The sequence below is a fragment of the Lepidochelys kempii genome, chromosome 9 (assembly GCF_965140265.1).
Source record: "Lepidochelys kempii isolate rLepKem1 chromosome 9, rLepKem1.hap2, whole genome shotgun sequence".
NCBI classification, from domain to species: Eukaryota; Metazoa; Chordata; order Testudines; family Cheloniidae; genus Lepidochelys; species Lepidochelys kempii.
The window spans coordinates 6,080,018-6,103,159 of record NC_133264.1 but is presented as its reverse complement, the minus strand read 5'-3'; the positions used below and the strand labels follow the sequence as shown (position 1 = coordinate 6,103,159).

General features: G+C 45.8%; 1 protein-coding gene across 1 annotated transcript in view; it reads right to left on the bottom strand.

Annotated features, from left to right (window-relative positions):
* Window positions 1-21,149, bottom strand: part of PSMD1 (proteasome 26S subunit, non-ATPase 1) — a 126,502-nt gene extending 105,353 nt beyond the window's left edge. The window contains exons 1-15 of the mRNA XM_073359107.1: window positions 20,985-21,149; window positions 17,807-17,850; window positions 16,697-16,770; window positions 16,264-16,433; window positions 15,139-15,344; window positions 13,735-13,878; window positions 12,878-13,104; window positions 10,688-10,748; window positions 7,976-8,104; window positions 6,802-6,890; window positions 5,570-5,648; window positions 3,682-3,855; window positions 1,822-1,933; window positions 688-884; window positions 169-264 (exon numbers count right to left, since the gene is read on the bottom strand). Coding sequence (XP_073215208.1) covers window positions 169-264; window positions 688-884; window positions 1,822-1,933; window positions 3,682-3,855; window positions 5,570-5,648; window positions 6,802-6,890; window positions 7,976-8,104; window positions 10,688-10,748; window positions 12,878-13,104; window positions 13,735-13,878; window positions 15,139-15,344; window positions 16,264-16,433; window positions 16,697-16,770; window positions 17,807-17,850; window positions 20,985-21,000 — 1,818 coding nt within the window. The 5' untranslated portion in view covers window positions 21,001-21,149. The remainder of the gene's footprint in view (window positions 1-168; window positions 265-687; window positions 885-1,821; window positions 1,934-3,681; window positions 3,856-5,569; window positions 5,649-6,801; window positions 6,891-7,975; window positions 8,105-10,687; window positions 10,749-12,877; window positions 13,105-13,734; window positions 13,879-15,138; window positions 15,345-16,263; window positions 16,434-16,696; window positions 16,771-17,806; window positions 17,851-20,984) is intronic.
* Window positions 21,150-23,142: the final 1,993 nt, after the last annotated feature.

Here is a 23,142-nt window from a genome sequence, read left to right as displayed (position 1 = left end):
CTAATCCTCGTGTTTCCATTAAGCAAAGAGAGGCCACTTATTCCCTTTACATCACTGTTTTAGAATAGAATATTAGCATTCCAGCTACCGAGTTCTGTCAATGGACTGCGTATTTGCTGCCACCACGCCAGCTATCCCGTTACCTGCCCCAGGCTCTGCAGAACTTACAGCAACATGCAGCAGACGTCTGATTGCCTTGTTGTTCCCTGAGCCGCAGTAAGCCATAGCTACAGTGTACATTCCTGAACGACGGAGGATTGGATCCTGGAAGATAGAGAGTGTTTCAATATTTATATTTCTACGGACACAGCTAGGACTCAGAAGTTCAGTTTCCAAGTCTCCTCAATTCCTGGGCTCTGAAGCTGCCAACAAAGGTGACAACGGGCTATGGGCACCTGTCTACTAGGCATGGGACACGCCGCAGAACAGCCATCAGGTGGGAATGCCATTTGGCACTAATGACCTAGAGGCAAAAAGTATCATGATCTGTGAACTGTCCAACCCTTTCAGAATAACTTTACTGACCACTGCCACACATCACCCAACAAGTACATCGACACATTCAGTTATTTGGAAAAACTTTTCTGGTGAAAGCAGTCATTCTAACCAAAGCTGGAGATTTCAGAAGGGAGCAGGGGGAAATCTCTGAAACAGACCATGATAGTATCAAAACACAGGCACACTTACCTTATCTCTGCAGAGACTCTCTATGAGGGCATCTGCTTCCTCCATCCTCCCATACATCACCAGAGCAATGCCAACAGCCAGGCCCCGCAAGATCTTTTCATGCTGCGTTTCCTGTGCGTAGCCAACCATGTCCTCAATAGCCTGAGCATTTTTAGATCCCAGCATTACCAGACCCAATGCCAGACCAGCTGCTTCACCTGCACAGCAGCAAAAGGGAATCAGTAAAGCATGCAGAGCTCCCAAAATAGACTAATATAGCAATGCCTGTGTAAACACAATACCCAGCAGCCTCTCATCCTACTGAGATACAGGTCAACACAGAGTTTCTAGACACTGTGCCCAGCAGACCTGCTGCTCAGCATGGTGTTTGCTCACTCACGAAAGCTACAGGAAGGAAGGAAGGACACTTCTAAAGGAAAATTGCGAATGCATACCGATGATGTTTACACAGAGCCGCAATAGCAGCTCCAATAGACAGCAGTATAATAAAATCACTCCCTGGGAAATAAAGCTACTTAAAAGATAGATTGTTAATGCAGCAGTGTCTTCATTTTAATGACTCACTATGGAAGGTGTATTGGATTGTATGCCCGTATCATGTTACTAGACACCAGCCCATGAGCCCTGGAGTTAGTGCTATGCCCTCCCAGGTTCAATGTGTTTCTCATGCCAGTACACATGCAGATCATCTCATAAGCTCTTCTGTGAACCTGAACCAGTGCAATAGTGGCCTTCATGAGCCCCTCCACTCAGCTTCTCTTAGCCAAAGGGGTCATCATGAGATCTGGCAGGAATGTGGGGTCAAAACAGGTTTAAAAAAAAGTGTGGGGTAGAAGAGTTTCTTTGAGGCCCCATGAGTGAAATAAAGGACCCCCTAAAAAGAAGCATCAGCTCACTGAATCACAGTCCCTGCAATTCTTAGGCTAATCTTCTTATGGCAGCGGCTGTCTCTTGCTAGGTGTCTGTACAATCTCCAATACAATCAGGCCCACAGGTATTACTGCAACAAAATAAAAGCCCCTTGTAGGTCATGGAAAGGCCAGGGCAGAGTTGCACGGGTCGCAAACGCAACGTGGAAATAGTCTATACTACTAGCAAGGTCTCAAATTTTTGTTTTAGAAGCAGCATCTTTACCTGTCACTGCATCGTCCTGGTAGAGGTTTGTTTTCAGCAAATCATACACATCCTGGCGTGCAGTCCCCATGGCAGCCAGACCCAGACCCAGGCTACCACCATGTCGGACAATCTGCAAAAAAGCACAACCATTTTCCTTACTGCTCAATGTATTACAATGGGAACATGTCTACTTCAGCTGAAGAAGCCAGAGCTTTAAGCTGGAAACCATTAGTGTATGGCCCTACCCCCCAAAAACTCAAATGAACTGTTGCCCCCTAGTTACAAATCCCAATTTTACCTTTCCAGCCAGCCCCAGCCAATCGCTGTCTCTGATCAAGACAACAGCTATATTCCCAAAGCCAGCCCATAGATCTGCTCAGTAAGGGGTGCTACAAGCCCACTAGAACAGATTTTCTGATGCTTTATTTTTAGCACTCTTCCCAAGGACTTATTTAAATAGGGCCACAATTCTACAGAGATAGGCAATGGGCAAAATGTGTTGCACCAATACACCCTGAATGGAAATTTATACAGGTATTCTCTGAAGGCAAAAGGAGCAATACGATATAAAATAAAGCCCAAAATGAGCATGATCTTTCCAGCTAGAATGATTCACAGACCTAGTGGGAAACTTAGGAGATACCCTCAAAGAACATAAGAATGGCCATACTGGGCAATACCAATGGTCTATCTAACCCAGTATCCTGTCTTCTAACAGTGGCCAATGCCAGATACTTCAAAGGGAATAAAAAGCACAGGGCAATTATCAAGTGATCCATCCTGTTGTCCAATCCCAGCATCTGGCAGCCAGAGGTTTTGGAACACCCAGAGCATGGGGTTTGATCCCTGACCATCTTGGTTAATAGCCATTGATAGACCTATTCTACACAAACTAATATAATTCTTTTCTGAACCCAGTTATGCTTTTGCCATTCACTACATCATGTGGAAATGAGTTCCACAGATTAACTGTATGCTGTGTGAAGTAGTATATCCTTTTGTTTGTTTTAAACTTGCTGCCTATTAATTTCATTCGGTGACCCTGGTCTTGTATTATGTGAAGGGGTAAGTAACACTTCCTTATTCACTTTCTCCACACCAGTCATGATTTTATAGACCTCTATCTTATCCCCCCACTTTAGTCATCTCTTTCCCAACCTGAACAGTCCCAGTCTTTTAATCTCTCCTCATATGGAATTTGTTCCATATCCTAATCATTTCTGTTGCCCTTCTCTGGACCTTTTCCAATTCTACTACATCTTTTTTGACATGAGGAGACCAGAACTGCACACAGTATGCAAGACATGGGTGAACCATGAATTTATATAGTGGCATTATGATACTTTCTGTTTTATTATCTATCTTAAGAGAGAGGGAGGAAGGTGCTGGGCAAACATTAATTAGGAGGCTGTTCCAAACAGAAGGGTCAGTGTTGCAGAAGCCCAGGAGCGGTCAGGAGCAAACCTTTGCTGAAGCTCTGTTTACACATAAGATAGTTTGGCAGCACAGTTGCTTCAGCAATTTATTCCTTTGGTAGGTAATTGGAGCCAAAAACACAGCATAATACAGTAAGTCAACCGTAAAACAAAGGAGGGATGGGTATAAAGTCATGCTGTAGATGACATTTATTTTGAAACAAGTATACAGGTCCATCCTAAAATCCCACTTGTATTACTAACAAGAAGGGCATTAAGGCTATTTGCTGTAGCCATTGTCTTAGTCATGCCCTTCTCCTGTTATCAGGCTGTTTATGATCATCATTAGTTGTGTCATATCTGTTTTAAAGCGTAAGCGCTCAAAGGCCTGGTTTGTGTGAAGCACCTAGCGCACTTTGGGTACAAGAACACAACTAGGTTCATTGTTAAATCTAGTACGCACATCATTGCTGGCATTCTTCAACTGGTTCAGCAGATAGTCAATGATGTCACCACCGTGATTAGCATGAATCAGACCCAATGCATAGAGACCTCCGCCCTCCTGATAGGCCGAGCCCGGAGAGGTGTCTTTGGGTAAATATGTTGCCATTAATTGTAGAGCTTCCTTCTCATGACCCTGCAAGTTCATTGCCCAAAGGGGTTGGGGAAAGGGGGAAAATAAGAGGAGAAAGAAAACAGTGCTTAAAAAATTGTAACAATGTCTTCATAATTAAACACTTAGTAGGAAACATCTGCTTTAGCCACCAATTTCCATGCTGTGATCTAACACAACCCCAGCATGTTCAATCTTTTAATGCTGTGTTCTCTGCACTTCTGAGCTACTTATTCACACAGAGGCATGTGACTACACTCTGGTCACATGATTGCTATCCAAAGCCAATGCAAACAACTTTGGCCCAGGAACCATATTTGGCCAAATAATCAGGATGCTTTAATTAAAGGTTCTAGCCCCACAAAGCAATTACAATGGTTTCCCACTATTTTAGATTGGCTTTAACCCTCCTTTCCCACCACTAAATCGGCAAGGTCAGCCACCATCAATGCTCCTCCAGAACATATCATCGTACGAAGCTCAGTAACATTATGAAGCCACAAAATAAAGTGATAAAACCACAGACATTTAATTTAGGTAAGTGGAAGCCACCATCCAACTGATGCAAAGGAGGGCAGAAGAGTGGTCTCTCTTACTGTACAGTAGCAAAAAGAGACCCCTCCATTTTAATTAAGCTGGACAAATATTTGTCTAGATCACAGCTTCACTGCACATATTCAAGGCTAGATGTGACCTATCAGAAATGGATTAGAGAATTAAATCCACTTCACAGGTTTAGTATTCACAGGTCCCTTCCATCCAAATGGTCTTTGTAAATTCTTTAAATCATCTGCTCATTCACTTTATTCTTCTTCTGTGCACTTAGATTTTGGTAAGTCAGTTGAAGGTTCTTCCCTTTAAGCCATATTTCTCCAACACTCTTCTGACCACAATTACACTACATGCCCTTGATGAGCCCAGTGCATGTTCTGCTAGATGCATGTGTACTTTCATAAAAAAAATAACTGGAAATCAGCTGAGTCTTCGCACATCTCTATGATTAAGAAGCTGCCACGTGTATTTGATGTTTCTTAAAAATTAGATGTCCAGTTTATGATATTTGGAGATGCCTGTTAAAACATTCTGTCCTGTCCACAGCACAAGTTTTAACAGTGGTTTTGTAACCAGCTAGAGGCCAAATCACCTAGATTGGTTGTAGGTTACACTGTGCAGTTTGTGTCCACACAGCAACTGTTCTGCCATCAGAGACACGTTTGCATGTCCACAGGCTCCCTAGCTATGTTTGTACCAGTAAATCTGGGGAAAGTCTAGGCAGCTCTTCTATGGTGAGGTGCCTCCGTAAGAATCAAGTGCCTGGAGAACATACACAAAAGGTATGCACATGGGACAATGCACTCCGAGATGACCTAAGGTTCAGCCAAACCGATTACACCAACATGGTTAAAGTGTCTGGGTTGCACTGCAAATAAAAAAAGGACCAAGCCGTTCACAGAAGGACAGCCAGGGGCCAGCCAAGGGCTCTGGCGTGGGTCAGGCACCATTAGCTGCTTTGGTTCCAGCCAAGTTATAATCGGGCCATGCAAGGAGACAAACCACATTTAAGTCAACCTTATCAGTGACTGGTTACAAACTTGGTTATGAGTTGGAGCATGACCAGGACCTTAGTGTATAACCCAGAATCCCCACTCCGTTCCAAAACAAAAAAACAAACAAACAGTCTCAGCATTGGCATGGCAAGAGTTTACATTGAGGCACACAGGAAGGAAGGCAGCATTACCTTATGTATGACACCCAGGCTGGCAGTAGCAGTAAACTTAGCCCAATTAGTGGCTCTGGCCAGCCACTCCAAATTATCTCTGGAAGGAGGAAAGTCAGGGGTTAAATATAGTTTCTATAACACCCAACGACATATTTCATCAGGAAAAACTGCTGTCAAAACCGGCACGTGTTGGAGACGGGAGGGGCTGTTTCCATGCTTCGCTGCCTAGAGCTGCCCTGATTTCTGGCTGGTCCCAGCTCAGCCGCTGAACATTGGAAATCACCGTCCTGAACAGCAGCATTAAGTGACAATACAGAACTACATAAATCTACTACTTCAACATATTCAAAGACCTGGCTGCAGGCTGAGCAATCCTTCCAGAGAGCTGGATATTGCTCATCATGCAGCCCATCAGCACTGTTCCCAGCTCAGCTGCAGGGATTTGATCAGTCATTTTCTTTCTGCACCTCCCGCAGTGGGTTCAGTCCCCACCTTTGACCTCTTGAGTGTCACTAGCTCATCAGCAAGCCAGCTTCTATTCACAGGAAAACGGGAACTGCCAGGCTAGATTAGACTAGTGTCCATCTGGAGCAGAATTCCATCTCTGACAGAGGCCAGACCCAGATGCTTCAGAGATGTAAGAATTCCACAAACAGGCTGATGTGAGACAATCTGACCCTCACACTTGGTCTCATCTTGATCTCCAATAGTCAGAGAGTGGTTTAAACCATAAAGCACAAGGTTTAATATCACTTTCAAAATTATATTTATGTATAGAAACTCTGGATAGTCTAGATATCCATGTAAATATCCAGGGCCTTTTTGAATCTTGCTAAATTCTTTGCCACAATGATTTTCTGTGGCAGTGAGTTCCACAGTCTAATTACATGAAGTGGGAAAAGATATTTCCTTCTATTGGTTTTGAATTTCCCACCTTTTAAATTCATTGAATGTCCCCTTGCTCTTGCATTATGAGACAGGAGATCAGAAGCTCCCAATCTCCCTTCTTTAGGCCTTTCGTTATCTCATACACTTATCACCTCTCTGCTTATCCATCTCCTTTCTAAGGGAAACAATTTTAACCTTTTCACACTCTTCATCTGACAGCTTTTCCAAGCCCCTGATCATTATCATCACTTTGCTGATCTTCCTCTAGTTCTGCAATGTCTTTTCAGAGACACGGTGAACCATACTGAACATAGTATTCTAGCTCTCTGAATGCTAACTGGACTTCTTTGCAATATATTTACCGAAGGAACTGGTCACTGGTTGTCCCACAGTGCATAAAGGAGTTTGCTATAACCGTTGCTGTGTGGCATACAGAGTTCCGCACTGCATCCTGGAAGAGCAAAATAGGCAAGTATCAATCACCAAGATGCAAGAAACAGACACCAGGTTGCAGCAAAGAAGATTCACAACTAAGACGCAAAGCTCTGCTCACTCTGCACTTGTACTAGAAAAATAAGTCACAATTAAAGTTGTATTAACTAACCCCAACCTAACCATGATCTTTTTCCTGATGGGGATGTATTGCTTGTTAATACATACCTATCTAATCTCAACCCAATTCATCTAGTGCAGACAAGTCCTTGCTGTAAACTTCTGGAACGAAGCAACAGCACAAAATGAGAAGAGAACCCTCTTAAATAGCCAGGAACTCCAGGAACCTACTGCTACACCGTAGGTGCTGCTGACAGCAATTTCAAGCCCTTCCTAGAAGGTTACGCTGAATCACTACTCAAAAGAGTTTTATGCATTTCCAGTGCATTTAAAATGGAACCTCCCAACAGATGTGTTCCTGCTTACAGCAACAGTTTCACACCACCTCCTGCTGAGGACAGAGGTTACATTTCAGATTCAAATAATCTCTCTCTTGTGATTTACAATAATCACTTGATTTAAAGGACAGAAGGGAGAAAGCTTGCCATGAGCCCATGGGCTGCACCTACTGTGTGTGTGTGTGTGTGTGTAAATTTATGTGCACTGTCTCTCTCATTAGTATCTTCCCTAGTGGGATAGAAAGTACGCGAGGTCCCCAATACATTCAGTTTATTCCCTGCATTAAAATACTGTAATTGAGCAGCTTTATCTTCAACCCACAGATACAGCGAAAGGTGCCTACAAGCCACACCTCAAGATTCCCTGGGCCACACGCCGGGGGCTGATCGGTTTGGGCCAGACGGTGGGAACAAGCAGCCTCCTTTAGCCTTGGAGTTTCAAGTTTTAAAACCAATGTGGTCTGATCAATATACTAAATTAAATCCTTGGAAAGAGAGAGACAGAATAAACAGACTCCTCCAAGAGACATACAGGTCTTGCTAAAGCCTACTGCTTCAAGGAGGAGACTACGTTCAGTAAGGAAACACAGTCACCAGAAAATCTGTGATGATTCCAGAAAGAAAAAGACAATCCAAGGTCTCTTACCTTTGTGTTTTTGAGAATCATCAGGTCTGTATTGTTGTTTCGTATTAAAAACTGCAGGTGTAACTCAATAGCCATTTCACCACTTAAAATTTTAATCATTTTTGAAATCTGGTCCTTAGGCTCTGGGTTCTTCACACACGAACAACAAAGACAAAAAAAACAGGTCATCAGAATCCCTGCATTCCCCCAGGATCAAGCTCTGCGAAAACACTGGCCCAGGAGAGAGCTAATAGATGGGCATATTTAACAGTTCACGCCCCGTCACGCGCTTCAGAGACCAGCACCTCTGGGAAGAGAGAAGGGCATTAATTCTTCCCGCAATGCATATAACCCAGCTCCCAGAAACATTAATGGGAGTGCCTCTATGTAGGGGACAGACCCCCTAAGATTAAATGCAGCCACTGAACTGAATGGAAGGTATTGCGAGAAGACTGCTACCAAATGCCAAAAAGGTTCAACATTGCTGCTTTGTTTGGTCTCTCATACCTTCAACAGATGAGAAAAGACTCTCCCCCAAGAGACAGTCACCTATATTCACACTATGCTTATACTTCCTTGGATATTATACTGGGGAAGGACTCAAAGCAGCAACACTTTGGGCATCACAGGCTGCACCTCATGATGTGGCTAGAACTGCTCCGAACACACCTTAATTCAATGCGGAAGGTCAATGGAAACAGATGTGCTAAAGCCACCCTGCTCTGATTTACAATGGCTGGGGAGGGAGAACTCAGTGTTATGACTTTTGAAACAATTTACCATTCACGGCTGTATTTCCACTGCCTGTGTGTTTCCAGTGCTCTGCCAGAATAACCCGTCCCCACAGCCCTAGGTAACTTCTGCAGGGTAAGTCTCTGCTTGGTGCTCTGTCGCAGAGGGTGGAAAGTACATCAGGTCTCTTTGTAGCAGCTTTATGCTAAAGAGACCCACGGAGTACAGCTAGGTTAGCCCTTCAACTAATCTCCTCAATTATTTCTTTTCTGATCTGGGGCAGATTAAACTCAGGAATGCTTCAGGCCACAAAGACTGCTTATGCATGCTTTCCCCTTGTCACACCCAGTGGTGTTCAGGTAACAGAAACTAATTCAAGACACCCTGCCCCGGAGTGCACTGCTCAAAGGCTCTTGACAAGGTAAGGACTTCCACCCTGTTGTTTCTTTGCCTGAACCTAGTTTCAGCAAATACCTCAACTTACATCTACAAGACAATCTCAAAGATTCCCATGACTAGTCCACGTGTGCATTACCTTTGGGTAGCATTTTATTTATTTCCCTTCACCAGCCCCAGAAGATATACAGCAGGCTACTACATTTGCTGCTTAGGGTGTACGCATATTTACTTCGAACGTACCTGAGAGAGAGCAAGCTTTACACAACAGAAAATCTAATGAGCAAGCCAAGTAGAGCAGCAAAAGCACAATGTGCACTATTCCCAAGCAGGGATCAGAACTCAAGCACCAAGCTCTGTCCTTCACTGTGGGCTGTAAGCACTGCAGAGGCAAAGGGTACAGCCCCCAGGGAACATGAGCGCCTTGTATTACTCTAGCAACTCCTTCTGGCGTTCCAAAAGCAATGTCCAAGCTCTCTCAGTCAGGAAAATTGTTACTGAACGACTTGTGGGGCAGTGGGCCAATTCACCAGGCAGTGCATCAGAATGAAGTGCTCAACAGCAGCAGAATTTCAGTGCTTTTCTTTGGGGAGGAGTTAATTTCCTCAGTACTAATACAGTCCTAATCAAACAGATAAACCAGGTCCTTCTACCTGGCCCCTTCTCCTGACCCAGAGTCCCCTGCAGAAGCCTACCTGCTTCCTACAGTTTTCTCTCTCTCAGCTGCTTACTGACCTTTTATCTTCAGACTATCATCTGACCCCTAGCTTCAAACCTATCACTTAGGATAGGGTTGGGCAAATTTTTTGGCCTGAGGGCCACATCTGGGTATGGAAATTGGATGGTGGGCCATGAATGCTCACAAAATTGGAGATTGGGGTGCGGGAGGGTGTGAGGGCTCCGGCTGGGGCATCCAGACTGGGGCAGGGAGTTGGGGTGCAGGTGGCGGAGTGAGGGCTCCAGCTGGGGGGTGGGCTCCGGGGTGCAGGAAGGTGGGACTGAGGGGTTCAGAGGGCAGGAGGGGGATCAGGGCTGGGGCAAGGTGTTGGGGCATGGGAAGGAGTCGGGGTGCAGGCTCCGGGCAACGTTTACTTCAACCAGCTCCCGGAAGCAGCCCTTCCCGGAAGCACGTCCCACCTCTGGCTCCTACACGGATGCGCGGCCAGGCGGCTTTGCGAGCTGCCCTGTTTGCAGGCGCTGTCCCTGCATCTCCCATTGGCCCCGTTTGTTAGCCAATAGCAGCTGCAGGGGCGACACTTGGGGCAGGGGCAGCGTGCAGACCCCCCTGGCTGCTCCTATGCATAGGAGCCGAAGCAGGGACATGCCACTGCTTCCCAGGAACCGCGTGAAGCAAGCCCCCAACCCTGCTTCCTGGCAGGAGCTCAAGGGCCGGATTAAAACGTCTGATGGGCCGGATGCGGCCCTCGGGCCGTAGTTTGCCCACCTCTGACTTAGGAGGAAGCTAATTTAATCACAGATAGGGGTACGCCCAACTCCCTTAGAGGATCATCCCACCTTGTGACAGGGAAGAAAAGGAAGGGATCTAAGCAAAACGTGTATGGAGAGCTGAACACAGCACATTTGATTTCACAGAGTGGCACTCACAGATTCTGCAGACTTCGCAGCACAAGTGCTACTTGGCTTCTCTTCTGTTTCCATAGTGTCACTGAAATGAAACAAAAAATACAACCCAGTTCACATCTCATGACTGCCACATGCTCTGGCAACAGCTGCATGTGGCGCCCTGTCACAGGAGACTGGGGTGTGAAGGTAAGCTCCGGGGATAAGAGACCTTGGGCACGGCCCAGGGCTGACACACACAGGTATAGCAGCCCCCTCTGCAATCTGAGTTAGAGGGGAGTTAGGGATAAAAGACTGAGAGAATCCTGGCCCCCACCGTGGCTGGAAAGTGCAGCGACTAGAGAAGCTTGTATGGACTGAGAGGCAGGGGAGACATGAGGGAAAGCCACTGGTGGAAACGTGTTTGGGAGCGAGACATAGCAAGGGAATTACCTCCATCCTCAAAAGCCATGGGGCCACCACTGTCAGTAAGGATGGACGTAGCGACGAATGGGAAAGCAATCCAAGCCATTAAGCTAGCACTGACGCAAGGCCCTGACAGACTTGCGTAGTGCATGGAAACGTTCCATTTATCGCTATAGCCGAATATACTGTACAGACTCCCTCTGCCTGACATTGTAAAATAAACACAGGCAGTTTTCCGGTCTCTCCTGGGGAGTGCCATGCCAGCCAGAACACTTCAGGCATCATCCATCTCTCTCACCGACACGACTGGATGGGCAGTATAAGCAAGTTGGAGGGGATAATTATTTCACATCTCATCCAAGCAACAGCACCTACAGAAGCATAAGGCTCTGCCAATGCTACAACAAGATGTGGGGAGAGGAATCTGTCCAGGTTTCTCCGAATGATCAAAAAGTGCATTTCCAGTGCTCAAGGGAGAGGGCTGCTGCCTGCTGACCCCTACAATGCAATCTACAGAGGCAGTGCTCAGAGAGGACTAACTGAGGTCAGACGTTGCACAGGCTGATTTATAAATTGCTTTGTGGGTACATATTCCCCCTTACTGTAGAACATCACAACAGGGGAACATCTACCTGCTACATACGCACTCTTGACTGAAGAAACAAAGGTGTTTGGAACCAGTTTCCTACATTTCCATAGGCCCTTGTGTTTTGGTAGGCTTGGTTTGGACTACAGTCCCCATTAAATGCTATTTAATTAGATGTGGGTGCTTGTCTGGCAGCTCCAGAGGCTAAAGAACAGGCACAGCAAGAACAGCAGCGCTACAAGCTTCCCCCACAAGGCTGTATCCACATGCCTCCATCTTAACCTAGAGAGGTCCACCTCTAGGAACGAGAGGGTAGTTCATTCTTTGTGCCACGCGGACTACTTGTGAGGGACCAAAGAGGAGATGAAATGTGGCGACCAATTAGCACCAATTCTGGGCGTGCCTTGTATAATGTGGATATCTGGCCACTAAGATCGTGTGATACAGATTGCTGAACAGTCCCCAGACGGTCGTAATCTTCTTGTAACAGAGATCTAGGCTGAATTTGAACTAGTGAGCTTTGTACAAGAGGTGAAAGGCTTTGTATCATATCAGTAATAATAAGGCCCTTCATTTCTGGTTTTTACTGAAAATTTCCCAGGTTTTACAAAAGTTATTATTCAGTTTTGAACAATTTTCACCCAAACTGTAGACCACCGAAGTACATGAAAATACTGATTATGCTAAGAAAATCCAATATAGCACATTAGGTAAGATGTTTTTATGTCAATAAACAATTAGTTTAAGTGTAATTAAATTCTCTCTGTTAAAGTACCTCTGGGCTCCAATAGGTTCAGGTACCATCTAATAGCGCTACATATTATGCAACTAAATACTGTTCATGAAATAAACTACCACAGCATCAAACTGCTTTTACTTTCAATACTCTTGGCTTTTCTCTGTTGCTTTTTTCTGTTCTCCCATTCCTCAGTATTAACCCCGATATTTACCCAGAAAACCGTCTCATCAATTTGTTTTCAGCAATTTTCACCTTTTAAAAATTTTGTAATAAATGCCACAAAATCCCCAGGAAATTGTAAACAAAAGAAAAACTGAAAACTAAGGGACTTACATATTACTATTCCCTGGGCCATACATTTCCCAAAGTCTAAGAATACTGATGCATGCTCTTCCAATGTTCCTGCGTAATTTAATTTACTAAAATACAATTGTATTCTAACCGAACATGACAATTATATTTCTACACAAGCCAACATCCCCACCTGTCTTTCTCAGGTCCAGGGACAGTCCCAGTGTTGGTTGATCCAGGCACAGAGGCAATAGGGGTGCCAACAGTGTGAAGATTCTGGATCACAGAAGACAAGAACTGCTGGCTGGCACTTTCATACAGATCAAAGCAGATCTGATAAGCCATGAGAAGATTGTCTTCCTTCACCAGCTTTTCCAAGATGTCACTTACAGCCTGGGGGTCATCCAGGAAAATCAGGCACTGAAAAAAATAAAATGAAGATAAATCCACCAGGTAGAAAACACTGCAAGAGGAAAGAACAGGCATCAATTCCCCATACTAATTTCTGTACTGTTTCCCTGGGACAGACGTCTCCCCCACCCAGGGCAAATACTAATAATCTTACAACAGTTATTGTAAGTACTTAATATTTTCCTTAGTCTCATTTTAAACACAATTACTGTCAGAGAACCTTCTTAAGAATTTTTCCCCCCCCTATGTATAACAGCATCTTCTGAAGATGTATGGGGCATAACCTACAGTACATCCACTTCATTACTTGAAATGATGGTGTAATCTCGTACTAATACTAGAGCAAGACTGAAAGGTTTTACCAAATGAACTTGTACCATTTTGCTGAAAGGCTTGTTTTAGACCAAGCTTCGTTTCAAAAGAACGAGCATGACCGAGTATGAGATATCAGAGTCCATCTTTAATATCGACCTCCATTCGATACATATTTAGCCTCCCCCGCCTCCCCCAGGAAACTGAATTTCATTTGTTTAACTAAATATGATCAAAGCCCATGTGGGAATTGAGATAGATACACCTGGAAGACAGTAATTTTTATTAAGCAAAGAGTTTATGAAGAGCAGAGCTACATAGCATTACCTGGCACACGTTGATGAAGTCTGGTTTCTCCAGGTTCATGTAGATTTTAACCAGAACTCGCAGCACTTTATTACGGAACTGCTTATTCTGCATCAGAGACATGCAGAGCTTTAAGCTGTAGGCTAGCATTCCAGGAACATCATTCTGAAATTGAAGGAAAAGACACAGTCCAGATTTTGTAACACCTTGTCAAAAATCAAGGTTAAGGAATAAAACCATTTACACGTAATTTCTTTTATGCTTGACATCTGGTCTCTTATTTTTCTCTCTCATAAAAACTCAAAGACCACATGCATACAAACGTGACCCAAAGAGAAGACCATTTATAACCAAAACAAGCATACGCCACCACCAAGGAACAACACTCATGGAAAGACGCAAATTCACTCCAGATTAAAGCCTCAAACATAAGCACAAATGTACCTTGAGAGCTCAATACTTAATCTTCTGTCCCACACACTTTTTCCTGACCATCAGATACTCAACCCAGGGAAATGCAGGTGTTCAACATACAAAGGTTAACAAAATGGACCATCCAGTCAAAGAATTCCTCTTATACACATACTTCATGCAGGAGATTGAGAAGAGAAAGGTCTATTCAGCTCTGATATGTGTGAAAAAAACTTCTATATGAGAACTGAAAAGATCAGGACCATTTAGCTTAAGAGACGGAGATTAGTAAGGTGGGACATGACAGAGGTATACAGAACAACAAATGGAATAGAGAAGGTAAGTTGGGCACTCCTAGCTACCTTCTCTCATATTTCAAAAACTAGGGTACATTCACTGAAATGGAAAGGCTACAAATTTAAAGTAGATAAAAAGAAATACTTTTTTTGAATAATGCATGATCAACCTGTGTGTCCCACTCCTGCAAGACAACATGGAGTTCAAGAGCTCTGCAAGATTCAAAAACGGATGGGTCATTTATGTGGATAATCAGAACGTCCACAGTTACAACAGGTAGGTTATACATAGCTTTAAACAAAGAGAGGGTCTTGCACTTCCTGGTGAACACCTTTTTGGGGGAAGAGGTGGTTTAATTATTGCCCACACACACTTCATTCCTCAGATTTGTTCACGAAAAAAGTTACAAATTATTTTTTAAGTTAAAACTTCACTAGAACTGAAATGTATCTGTATGATGCTTATCCACCACAGTACATTAAGTGCCCCTTTAAATATTAAAAAGGGGCAACAGAGAAAATAAACAAGACATGACAAGGTAAAAATCATCATTCAAGTTGAATCACTGGGTTTCACCAAACACATTTTCCCAATGAGCGTCACTTTCTTATTTTGCCCCCAACAAAATCTGTAGTTTTACAGTCACTTGAACCTCTCTTTTCTTGATCCAAACCCTGAAGGGGAAAGTTAAACCCTGCATGTGAATACTCAACCTACCGATTCCAGTATGGTTTTCTCAAAGACATCCAGCCTGCGGGTCTCTAGTGCAATCCCAATGGCCTGCTTGTACTTGTGATCATCCAAACACCGCTGGAACATCTTGTTAACAATCCCTTCCAGCCTTTCGTCGACAGGTTTCTTCTCCACTTCGGCCAGTTCTGCATTCTCCACACACTGCTTGGTGTAGTGGTCAATACATTTTGCTGAGATGGAACATAAAGAACAATCACCTTCAGTTTCCTAGACACACACAGCTTTAAAAGTAGTATAAGACAGTTGAAAATCTGACGACTAGGGTTTGGGGAGAAAAATAAGAACCCTCCAAGAAGATGCATGTCTACATATACAGGCATTTAACATCACCTTTGTCTTGTCTAAATCCATTACATTAAAAAGAAAAGGAGTACTTGTGGCACCTTAGAGACTAACAAATTTATTTGAGCATAAGCTTTCGTGAGCTACAGCTCACTTCATCAGATGCATTCTAATGCACAAAAGCTTATGCTCAAATAAATTTGTTAGTCTCTAAGGTGCCACAAGTACTCCTTTTCTTTTTGCGAATACAGACTAACACGGCTGTTACTCTGAAACCTGTCATTAAATTAAAGTTACTTGGCCCACTGCATGACCACAGTCTAGGGTTAAATTATCAAGTCATTTACATCCCACTATCAACCTACTTAATAGTTCCCTTAGTTACACATGGGAACACAAGTAGCAAGAGACATGGAAATCACTTGGGTGGTCACTAGTGCTGTTTACTGGGGGAAGACTTATTTGCCCCAAAGTCTTGATTTCAGTGCTGAAGGCACATACATGTTTTACATGACTGTTTCAAATAGGAGATTCTGGGGAGGGTACAACAGCAGGAGACTTCCCAGATGCACAGTATTTATTTGCATTATAACAGCACCTAGGTAAGCCGGTTCTTCAATCTAGACAAAATTATAAACAGTGAAAGTCAAGAAATACTAAGCTGGAAAAAGCAGCTGCAGCATCTGGTTAGCTAATTCTACACAGAGATCAGGGAATTTGGAGGACAGCAGTAAAGGCAAATGGGATCTCAAGTAATAGTAGTTTTACCAACTAGTGGGCTTTCTATTTAGAGCCACTGTCAATTACCAATGATAGTCTCCACATATTCTGAATTGTCATTGACATTGAAGAGATCGCCTGCTCCCAAGGCATAGTTCAGAGACTCCTCAAAGGCTCCCAGGTGATAAAACACTTTGGAAGCCACCAAGGCAGCAAACTGGCGACTCCGGAAGCCCTCATCTTCATAGAGAACTTCACTGAAAAGGTCAGAGAAAAGACAATCAGTTGAGCATGCAAAGCTCCTCCCAAAGGCATAGGCCAACTGAAATTTTTCAACCTCACCAGCAACTTTGGGAGAATAGATTCTCAAACCAAATCCAGCTAAAATTAACACTTTTTGGAAAATGGGGAGATAACTGCTACATTAACCAGGATCAAGCAGCCAGAGGAAAGGCAAATGCATTACATTCCATGTTCTATTTGAGCACCCACCCTTCCAAAAATAGATTTCTTCTCTTACATTTTATCCACTGACTCAGAGATTTCTGCCCAAAAGTCATTGACAACAGCATTCAGTTTGTGAAGAGCGAACTCCTATGGAAAGTAATAGAAGTTTAATTGTTAAAGAGTTGCATCCATTCTATTTTTCTCCTCCTGACTGCATCCTACAATAAGATCTCACAGCCACCAACACCACGGCTTACAGAGCAATCCTCACAAACAATTTATTCTTATGACTCCCCTGGGGGAAATGTAGGGTTCTTTATCCCCATTTTATAGGTGGGGCTATGGAACCCTGATCTGCTTCCCCCCAACTTCACTGGGAGCAGCACTGGGCCAAACTGATTTATTTACTGAGATTCCTTAAAATGCTTGGAGTCTTCAGAACTGACTCACAGCTGTCTTTGTCCCTGTTTTCTTGCAGGTTGGCTAAAGCAGCCTATTTTGGAAAACATATCCCATAGGGAATACAGGTCACCCGGATTACACCCTGTGAGCAAGGTGATGCGATCAACCTGCCAACTGCCTCTTTGTTATGCTGATTTGGGTTGTTTGTTGGGTTCAGAGGGCCTCTGTTGCTTTTTAGTCTATATGCATATTTTATAAACTGTAAGGTCTCCATGGTTATTTTTTTCTCCCTCCACTAGGGTTACTAAACATTTTTAGAAGACTATATGGAGGTTAGATTATTTTGGTTTCTCCCTCTCCCAAATTATGTTAGAGACATGTGAAAAGAGATTAACTCTGACTCAAACAGTAAAATACAGAGTAAAAGAACATCCAAAGTGCAACCCCTGGACCATATGCAGCCTACAAACTCCTGCCATCATCAGAGAGGCAGAGCCTCCAGAAACTAGAGATCCCAGCATGACCCATGTTGGAACCTGAAGACATCCTGGGCATTAAAAGAAGAGGTTGGCTGCAGTTAGCTGAATTTCACATGAATTGCCTGTGCATCTCAGGCTTCTGGCAATGAATCCTTTTGACTGGATGCAGCTTGAATGCTACCTGTCCTTTTCTGGCTACTATGGTTGCTAGAATCTGCCTGTTTCTATTGTAAAAAAAACAGGTACAAAGTTTCAGCTTGTGGTTTGTTGCTCTCAGGTCTAATCAACATTTTCAAGCTTACCTTTAGCTGTGGCTCTTCTTCATCCAGAAGAGAAATAATTCCAGCTGCAAAACAAGAAGCTTGTTATCCGGGATGAACTTTTATGCATTGCAACAGAAAATGTAACTTAGTCCCAAAACAATATTGTGAAAAGAAAAGGCATGGTTCTAGCTTATGGTTTTAGTTATTAGGTAAAGACTTAAAGACTGACTGCAAACGTAAAGCAAATGTATCCTTTAAAACAGCATATAAGTGTGTATAAGCTTCTTGATCAAAATATTAAATCACTATGACACTTAACAATGTATCCTTTATCATTGATGTATGCACTATACAGCCTGCCCATGCCCTTCCTGGCGGGGAGACCAGGTAGGGGAATGAATCTTATACAATCCTACTCCACATATAGGATTCTTGTAAATTTCAATACCTTATTGATTTACCAGAAATAGCAGCCAGGAAGCAAGCCTATGCTATCTCCCTCCAACTCCTACCAATTTTTTATTCTTAAAATAAACGGGTCGTTCAAAACATGATCCCAATTGATTCTCCCCAAACAGAAATGGGATTTAGACTGAGAACTGAGCTTTTAACTATCAGGGACAGGAAATCATGATTGCAGACTAAGAAAAAAATAACCATTAATTTTTTCCCTGAACTCTTTTTTTCTCTCCTGAAAAGTGTTCAGGCAACAAATACCTCAATAGCAAAAACCAGGTTCAATCATTAATTTTTTCCTTTCTTGCTGGCTTTGCCCAGGTCTCCCACATTCTAGAATCTTTACATTGGCTTCCCTTCTTCCAAATATTCAAACTTCTCGTTGACTTCAAAGCTCTCCCTAACTCTGCACCTGCCTCTCTCTCTGCCTTCCTCTCTTCCTATACTTCCTGATGAGCCCTATATTCTGCTAATTGCTAACCTCACCCTTCATCTCTTTCACCCACTCCAGACTTCAGATCTTTGATCATGCCTCTTCCATAGATCTGAAAGAGGCTCCCAGTCATTGTACACCTAGCACACTGCTCACCACCCTCACTGCTTTCAAGAAAGCTATAAAAACTCATCTATTCAGTTTTCAGCTATAACATCCAAACACCCATGTTTATTCTGGGCAATAGCCTCATGTCTCTACACTATAACTTCCATGGAACAGTGATCTGTTACTGGTTTGGCACAGTCACTTGCATGCAGTGGACAATGATCGTACTATACAATTTAAAATAAATAAAGTTAAATAACTATTGCTATAAGACTAAGCCAGAAACTACACTGTTATTCTACAGGATCTTACCAACAGTATTATTCTTACTGTACCAAGCCCAATTCAGATGCAAAGCACAAGTGCACTATTCATTTCAGTTTTCAGAGTAGCAGCCATGTTAGTCTGTATTCGCAAAAAGAAAAGGAGTACTTGTGGCACCTTAGAGAATAACAAATTAATTTGAGCATCCGATGAAGTGAGCTGTGGTCACTTTGGATGGGCTATTACCAGCAGGAGAGTGAGTTTGTGGGGGGGCGGAGGGTGAGAGAACCTGGATTTGTGCTGGAAATGGCCCAACTTGATGATCACTTTAGATAAGCTATTACCAGCAGGACAGTGGGGTGGGAGGAGGTATTGTTTCATGGTCTCTGTGTGTGTATATAATGTCTTCTGCAGTTTCCACGGTATGCATCCGATGAAGTGAGCTGTAGCTCACGAAAGCTCATGCTCAAATAAATTGGTTAGTCTCTAAGGTGCCACAAGTACTCCTTTTCTCCTTACAGTGTGTATGGTAACACTCATTGTTTCATGTTCTCTACGTATATAAATCTCCCCACTGTATTGTCCACTGGATGCATCCGATGAAGTGAGCTGTAGCTCACGAAAGCTTATGTTCATATAAATTTGTTAGTCTCTAAGGTGCCACAAGTCTTCCTGTTCTTTCTACCAATTCTGTGTTATTTAAGATTTTGACTAGTAGTAGTCAGGCCTGGATTTGCACCCCCTGAATAGGTAGGGTGGCCACTCACACATTCTCAGGATACCAAACACACCAGTACTTCGAGGAATGATGTGGGCCTGTCCACACTGGCAGGACCTCACCCCCACTTGGCATGGCCTCCCACACCTGGTGTGAGCAAGGTCATGCCAGTGGGGGCAGAGCAGTGCTCTTTTTAAACCTGTGCCCCCCACGTGATACCAGACAAAGCCAGGTCTGATTTTGGCTCAGTACCAGATGGGGGAATATCATTAGGAAAGAAGGACCACGGTTTAAACCTGGACAAATGACCATGCCTATGACTAGGCATCCCTACTGCAATGCCAGAACTTCAGGATGGAATCCTGCTAACTCCACAGGGGAGTTCAGAGCACCAATGAAAGTGGATCTTTCCCCCAAGCGCGGCAGCTGACACGCAACAGTAGATGTCAAGGACTAAACACATTTTGTGATTCCTGTAACTAGTCCCTAAAATGTCTATCACTCAGGCAGTGAGTCACGTTAACTACAGGAAGTTAAAAGAAAAAGCACAAAATCAAATCAAGTTACTAAACTGTTTAGACAAATAAATGTGTCTTGAGATGAATATTGCTAAACCTGGAGTTGATCTGATGAGCCAGAGAGCAAGATCCAAAGAGGGTAACCGCCTCTGAAGGTGCCCAGCTGGCAAGTCAGAGCCTTGAAACTCAGTTCCTAGCACTCAGTGCTTCCCATGCTGATCTTCACGGCTGTGACAAAGTGAAGGGAAAGAGCTGCCTCCCAGGAAAAAACCAACACGTTTCCCTTCTACAGCCAGACTGCTCTGAGAGCGTAAAGCCCTTTGGGAACATCAGCCAAGCCCCTGCAGATCGCTGAAAGAAATCAGGGCGGTCTCTGCTCTCTATGGGGAAACGGAGGCACGTACATCAGGCCGATCTCCGTCCTAGACGGGGAAACGGAGGCGGGAAGTGACCTGTCCCACGCAGGGAGGGGGCGGAGACAGGAATGGAACCCAGGAGTCCGTGGGGGGTGAGTGGGGGGGGGCCCAGTGGGGAGGCAGCGGCGGTGACACGTCGATGCCCCCACGGTGGAGAGCCGGGTGTCCCCGCCGGGGACGCCCCCTGGAGAGGAGGGATGGGTCCCCAGAGGCCGGCGCGGCGCGGCGGCTCCGGCTCTGCCCAGGCACCGGCCCTGACTCAGCTAAATCCCGGGCGGGCGGGGGGCCCCGGCCCAGCGCTCACCGGCCGAGGTGATCATGCTGCCGCTTGGCCTGGCCCGGCCCGGGCTGCTCGCTGCTCCGCGGTAGGGGCTGGGGGCTCGGGGGCCGCCGATGCCGGTGCTCGGGTCCGTGCCGTGACCAGCACTACTGCCGCCGCCGCCGCCTCCTCCTTCCGGCCCGGAAGTGTCGTCAAAGGACCCCACAGGCCCCCGGCCAGGGGGCTGCCCTCGCAGCTGCCAGATCACAAAGCACCGGCGGCGCCGTCAGGAAAATGCGGGGCTCAGCCCGGGAGCGTGGGGAGAAGGGGCATGGGCCGAGTCGGCCCCCGGCCTCCGGGCATGAGCCCGGTAAAAGTGACAGGCAGGAGCAGGACGACTCCTCCCTCCCCGCGCGGCGTGGGCTGCTACAGGGGAGCATGGGGCAGGCAGCCCCCGGGCCGGGGGAACCGATCAGCCTCTTCGCCCTACAGGGGCCGGTTCCCTGCTGCAGGAAAAGGCTATGCACGGCCCCAGCCCGGCCCCCATAGCAGCTAGGGCAGGGGCAGGCAGATCATCCCCCCCCCCCCCCCCCCCACACACACACACACGTGCCTAGACCCCTTTGCATTGCAGTAGGGGTGTCGTTTGCCTTGGGGCAGTTGCCCCCCAAGACTTTTCATGGGTCTGGCTCCCCTCCCCCCAACCGCCCACCCCCGACTTTGCAGGATGCACTATCTATAATCACATAGGTGAAGAGTCATCAGTTAGTTTTGGTCAAGATCTAAATTTCTTGGTCAAAATATAGGCAAGGTCCAGATTCCAAAAGAAATAATAATTTTAAAAAATGATAAGTACATAAAAAGACTTCAGGGTCCATTCAAAAGCATCTTTCAGAGTCGCCGCCGTGTTAGTCTGTATTCGCAAAAAGAAAAGGAATAAATTTGTTAGTCTCTAAGGTGTCACAAGTCCTCCTTTTCTTTTTTCAAAAGCATCTGTGGATCGGGCTTTGGCCTGTGCGCTTCACCTATTGACTACCCTGAGATAGGGGGGGTTTTGGACGGATACAACTTCCCCCTCGCCCAAAAAAATCTGAAATGATGCCCTTGCTGCGCACAACATGTTAGAGGCACAATTCCTCCAAGTCCTGTCACCTCTGCACGTCCCTGGCACCCAGCCCATGGGTGTCACTGTAGACCAGGAGCTAGGGTTGCCAAGTGTTCAGTTCTTAATGGGAATGACCAGTCAAAAAGGGACCCTGGCGGCTCCGGTCGGAAGCAGCAGCATGTCCCCTCTCCGGCTCTATGTGTAGGGTCAGTCAGGGGGCTCCGCACATTGCCCCCACCCCAAGCCCCAGCTCTGCAACTCCCATTTGCCAGGAACTGTGGCCAATAGGAGCTGCAGGGGCGGCACCTGTGGACAGGGCAGTGCGCAGAGACACCTGGCAGCACCTCCGTGTAGGAGCCGGAGGGAGGACATGCCGCTGCTTCCGGGAGCTGCTTGAGGTAAGCGCTGCCCAGAGCCTGCACCCCTGACTCCCTCCCAGGCCCTCACCCCCTGCCCCAGACCTGATCCCTCTCCTGCTCTCCAAACCCCTCAGCCCTAGCCCAGAGCCCCCTCCTGCACCCCAAATCCCTCATCCTTGGCCTCACACCAGAGCCCACACCCCCAGCCAGAGCCCTCACCACCCCTGCACCCCAACCCAGAGCCCCCTCCCACACCCTGAACCCCACATTTCTGGCCCCTGAACCTGCACCCCCAGCCCAGAGCCCATACCCGCCCCCAGAACCCAACTCCCTGCCTCAGTCTGCAGCCCACTCCCATACTCTGAACCACTCGGCTCCACCCCCCAGCCTAGAGCCCCCTTCTGCACCCCAAACCCCTCATCCCTGGCCCCACCGCAGAGCCTGCACCCCCAACTGGAGCCCTCACCCTCTCTCACATCCCAACCCACTGCCTCAGCCCGGAGCCCCCTCCCTCACCCCAAATGCCTCATTTCTGGCTCCACCCTGGAGCCCGCACCAACAGCTGGAGCCCTCACTCTGTCTCGCACCCCAACCCCCTGAGCCAACCTGATAAAAAACGAGTGAGTGAGCGAGGGTGGGGAGAGCAAGCGACGGGGGGGGGGGATACATGGGGGTGGGACCTCAGGTGGGGTGGGGCTAGGGGCAGGGCAAAGGTGTTCAGTTTTGTGTGGGTAGAAAG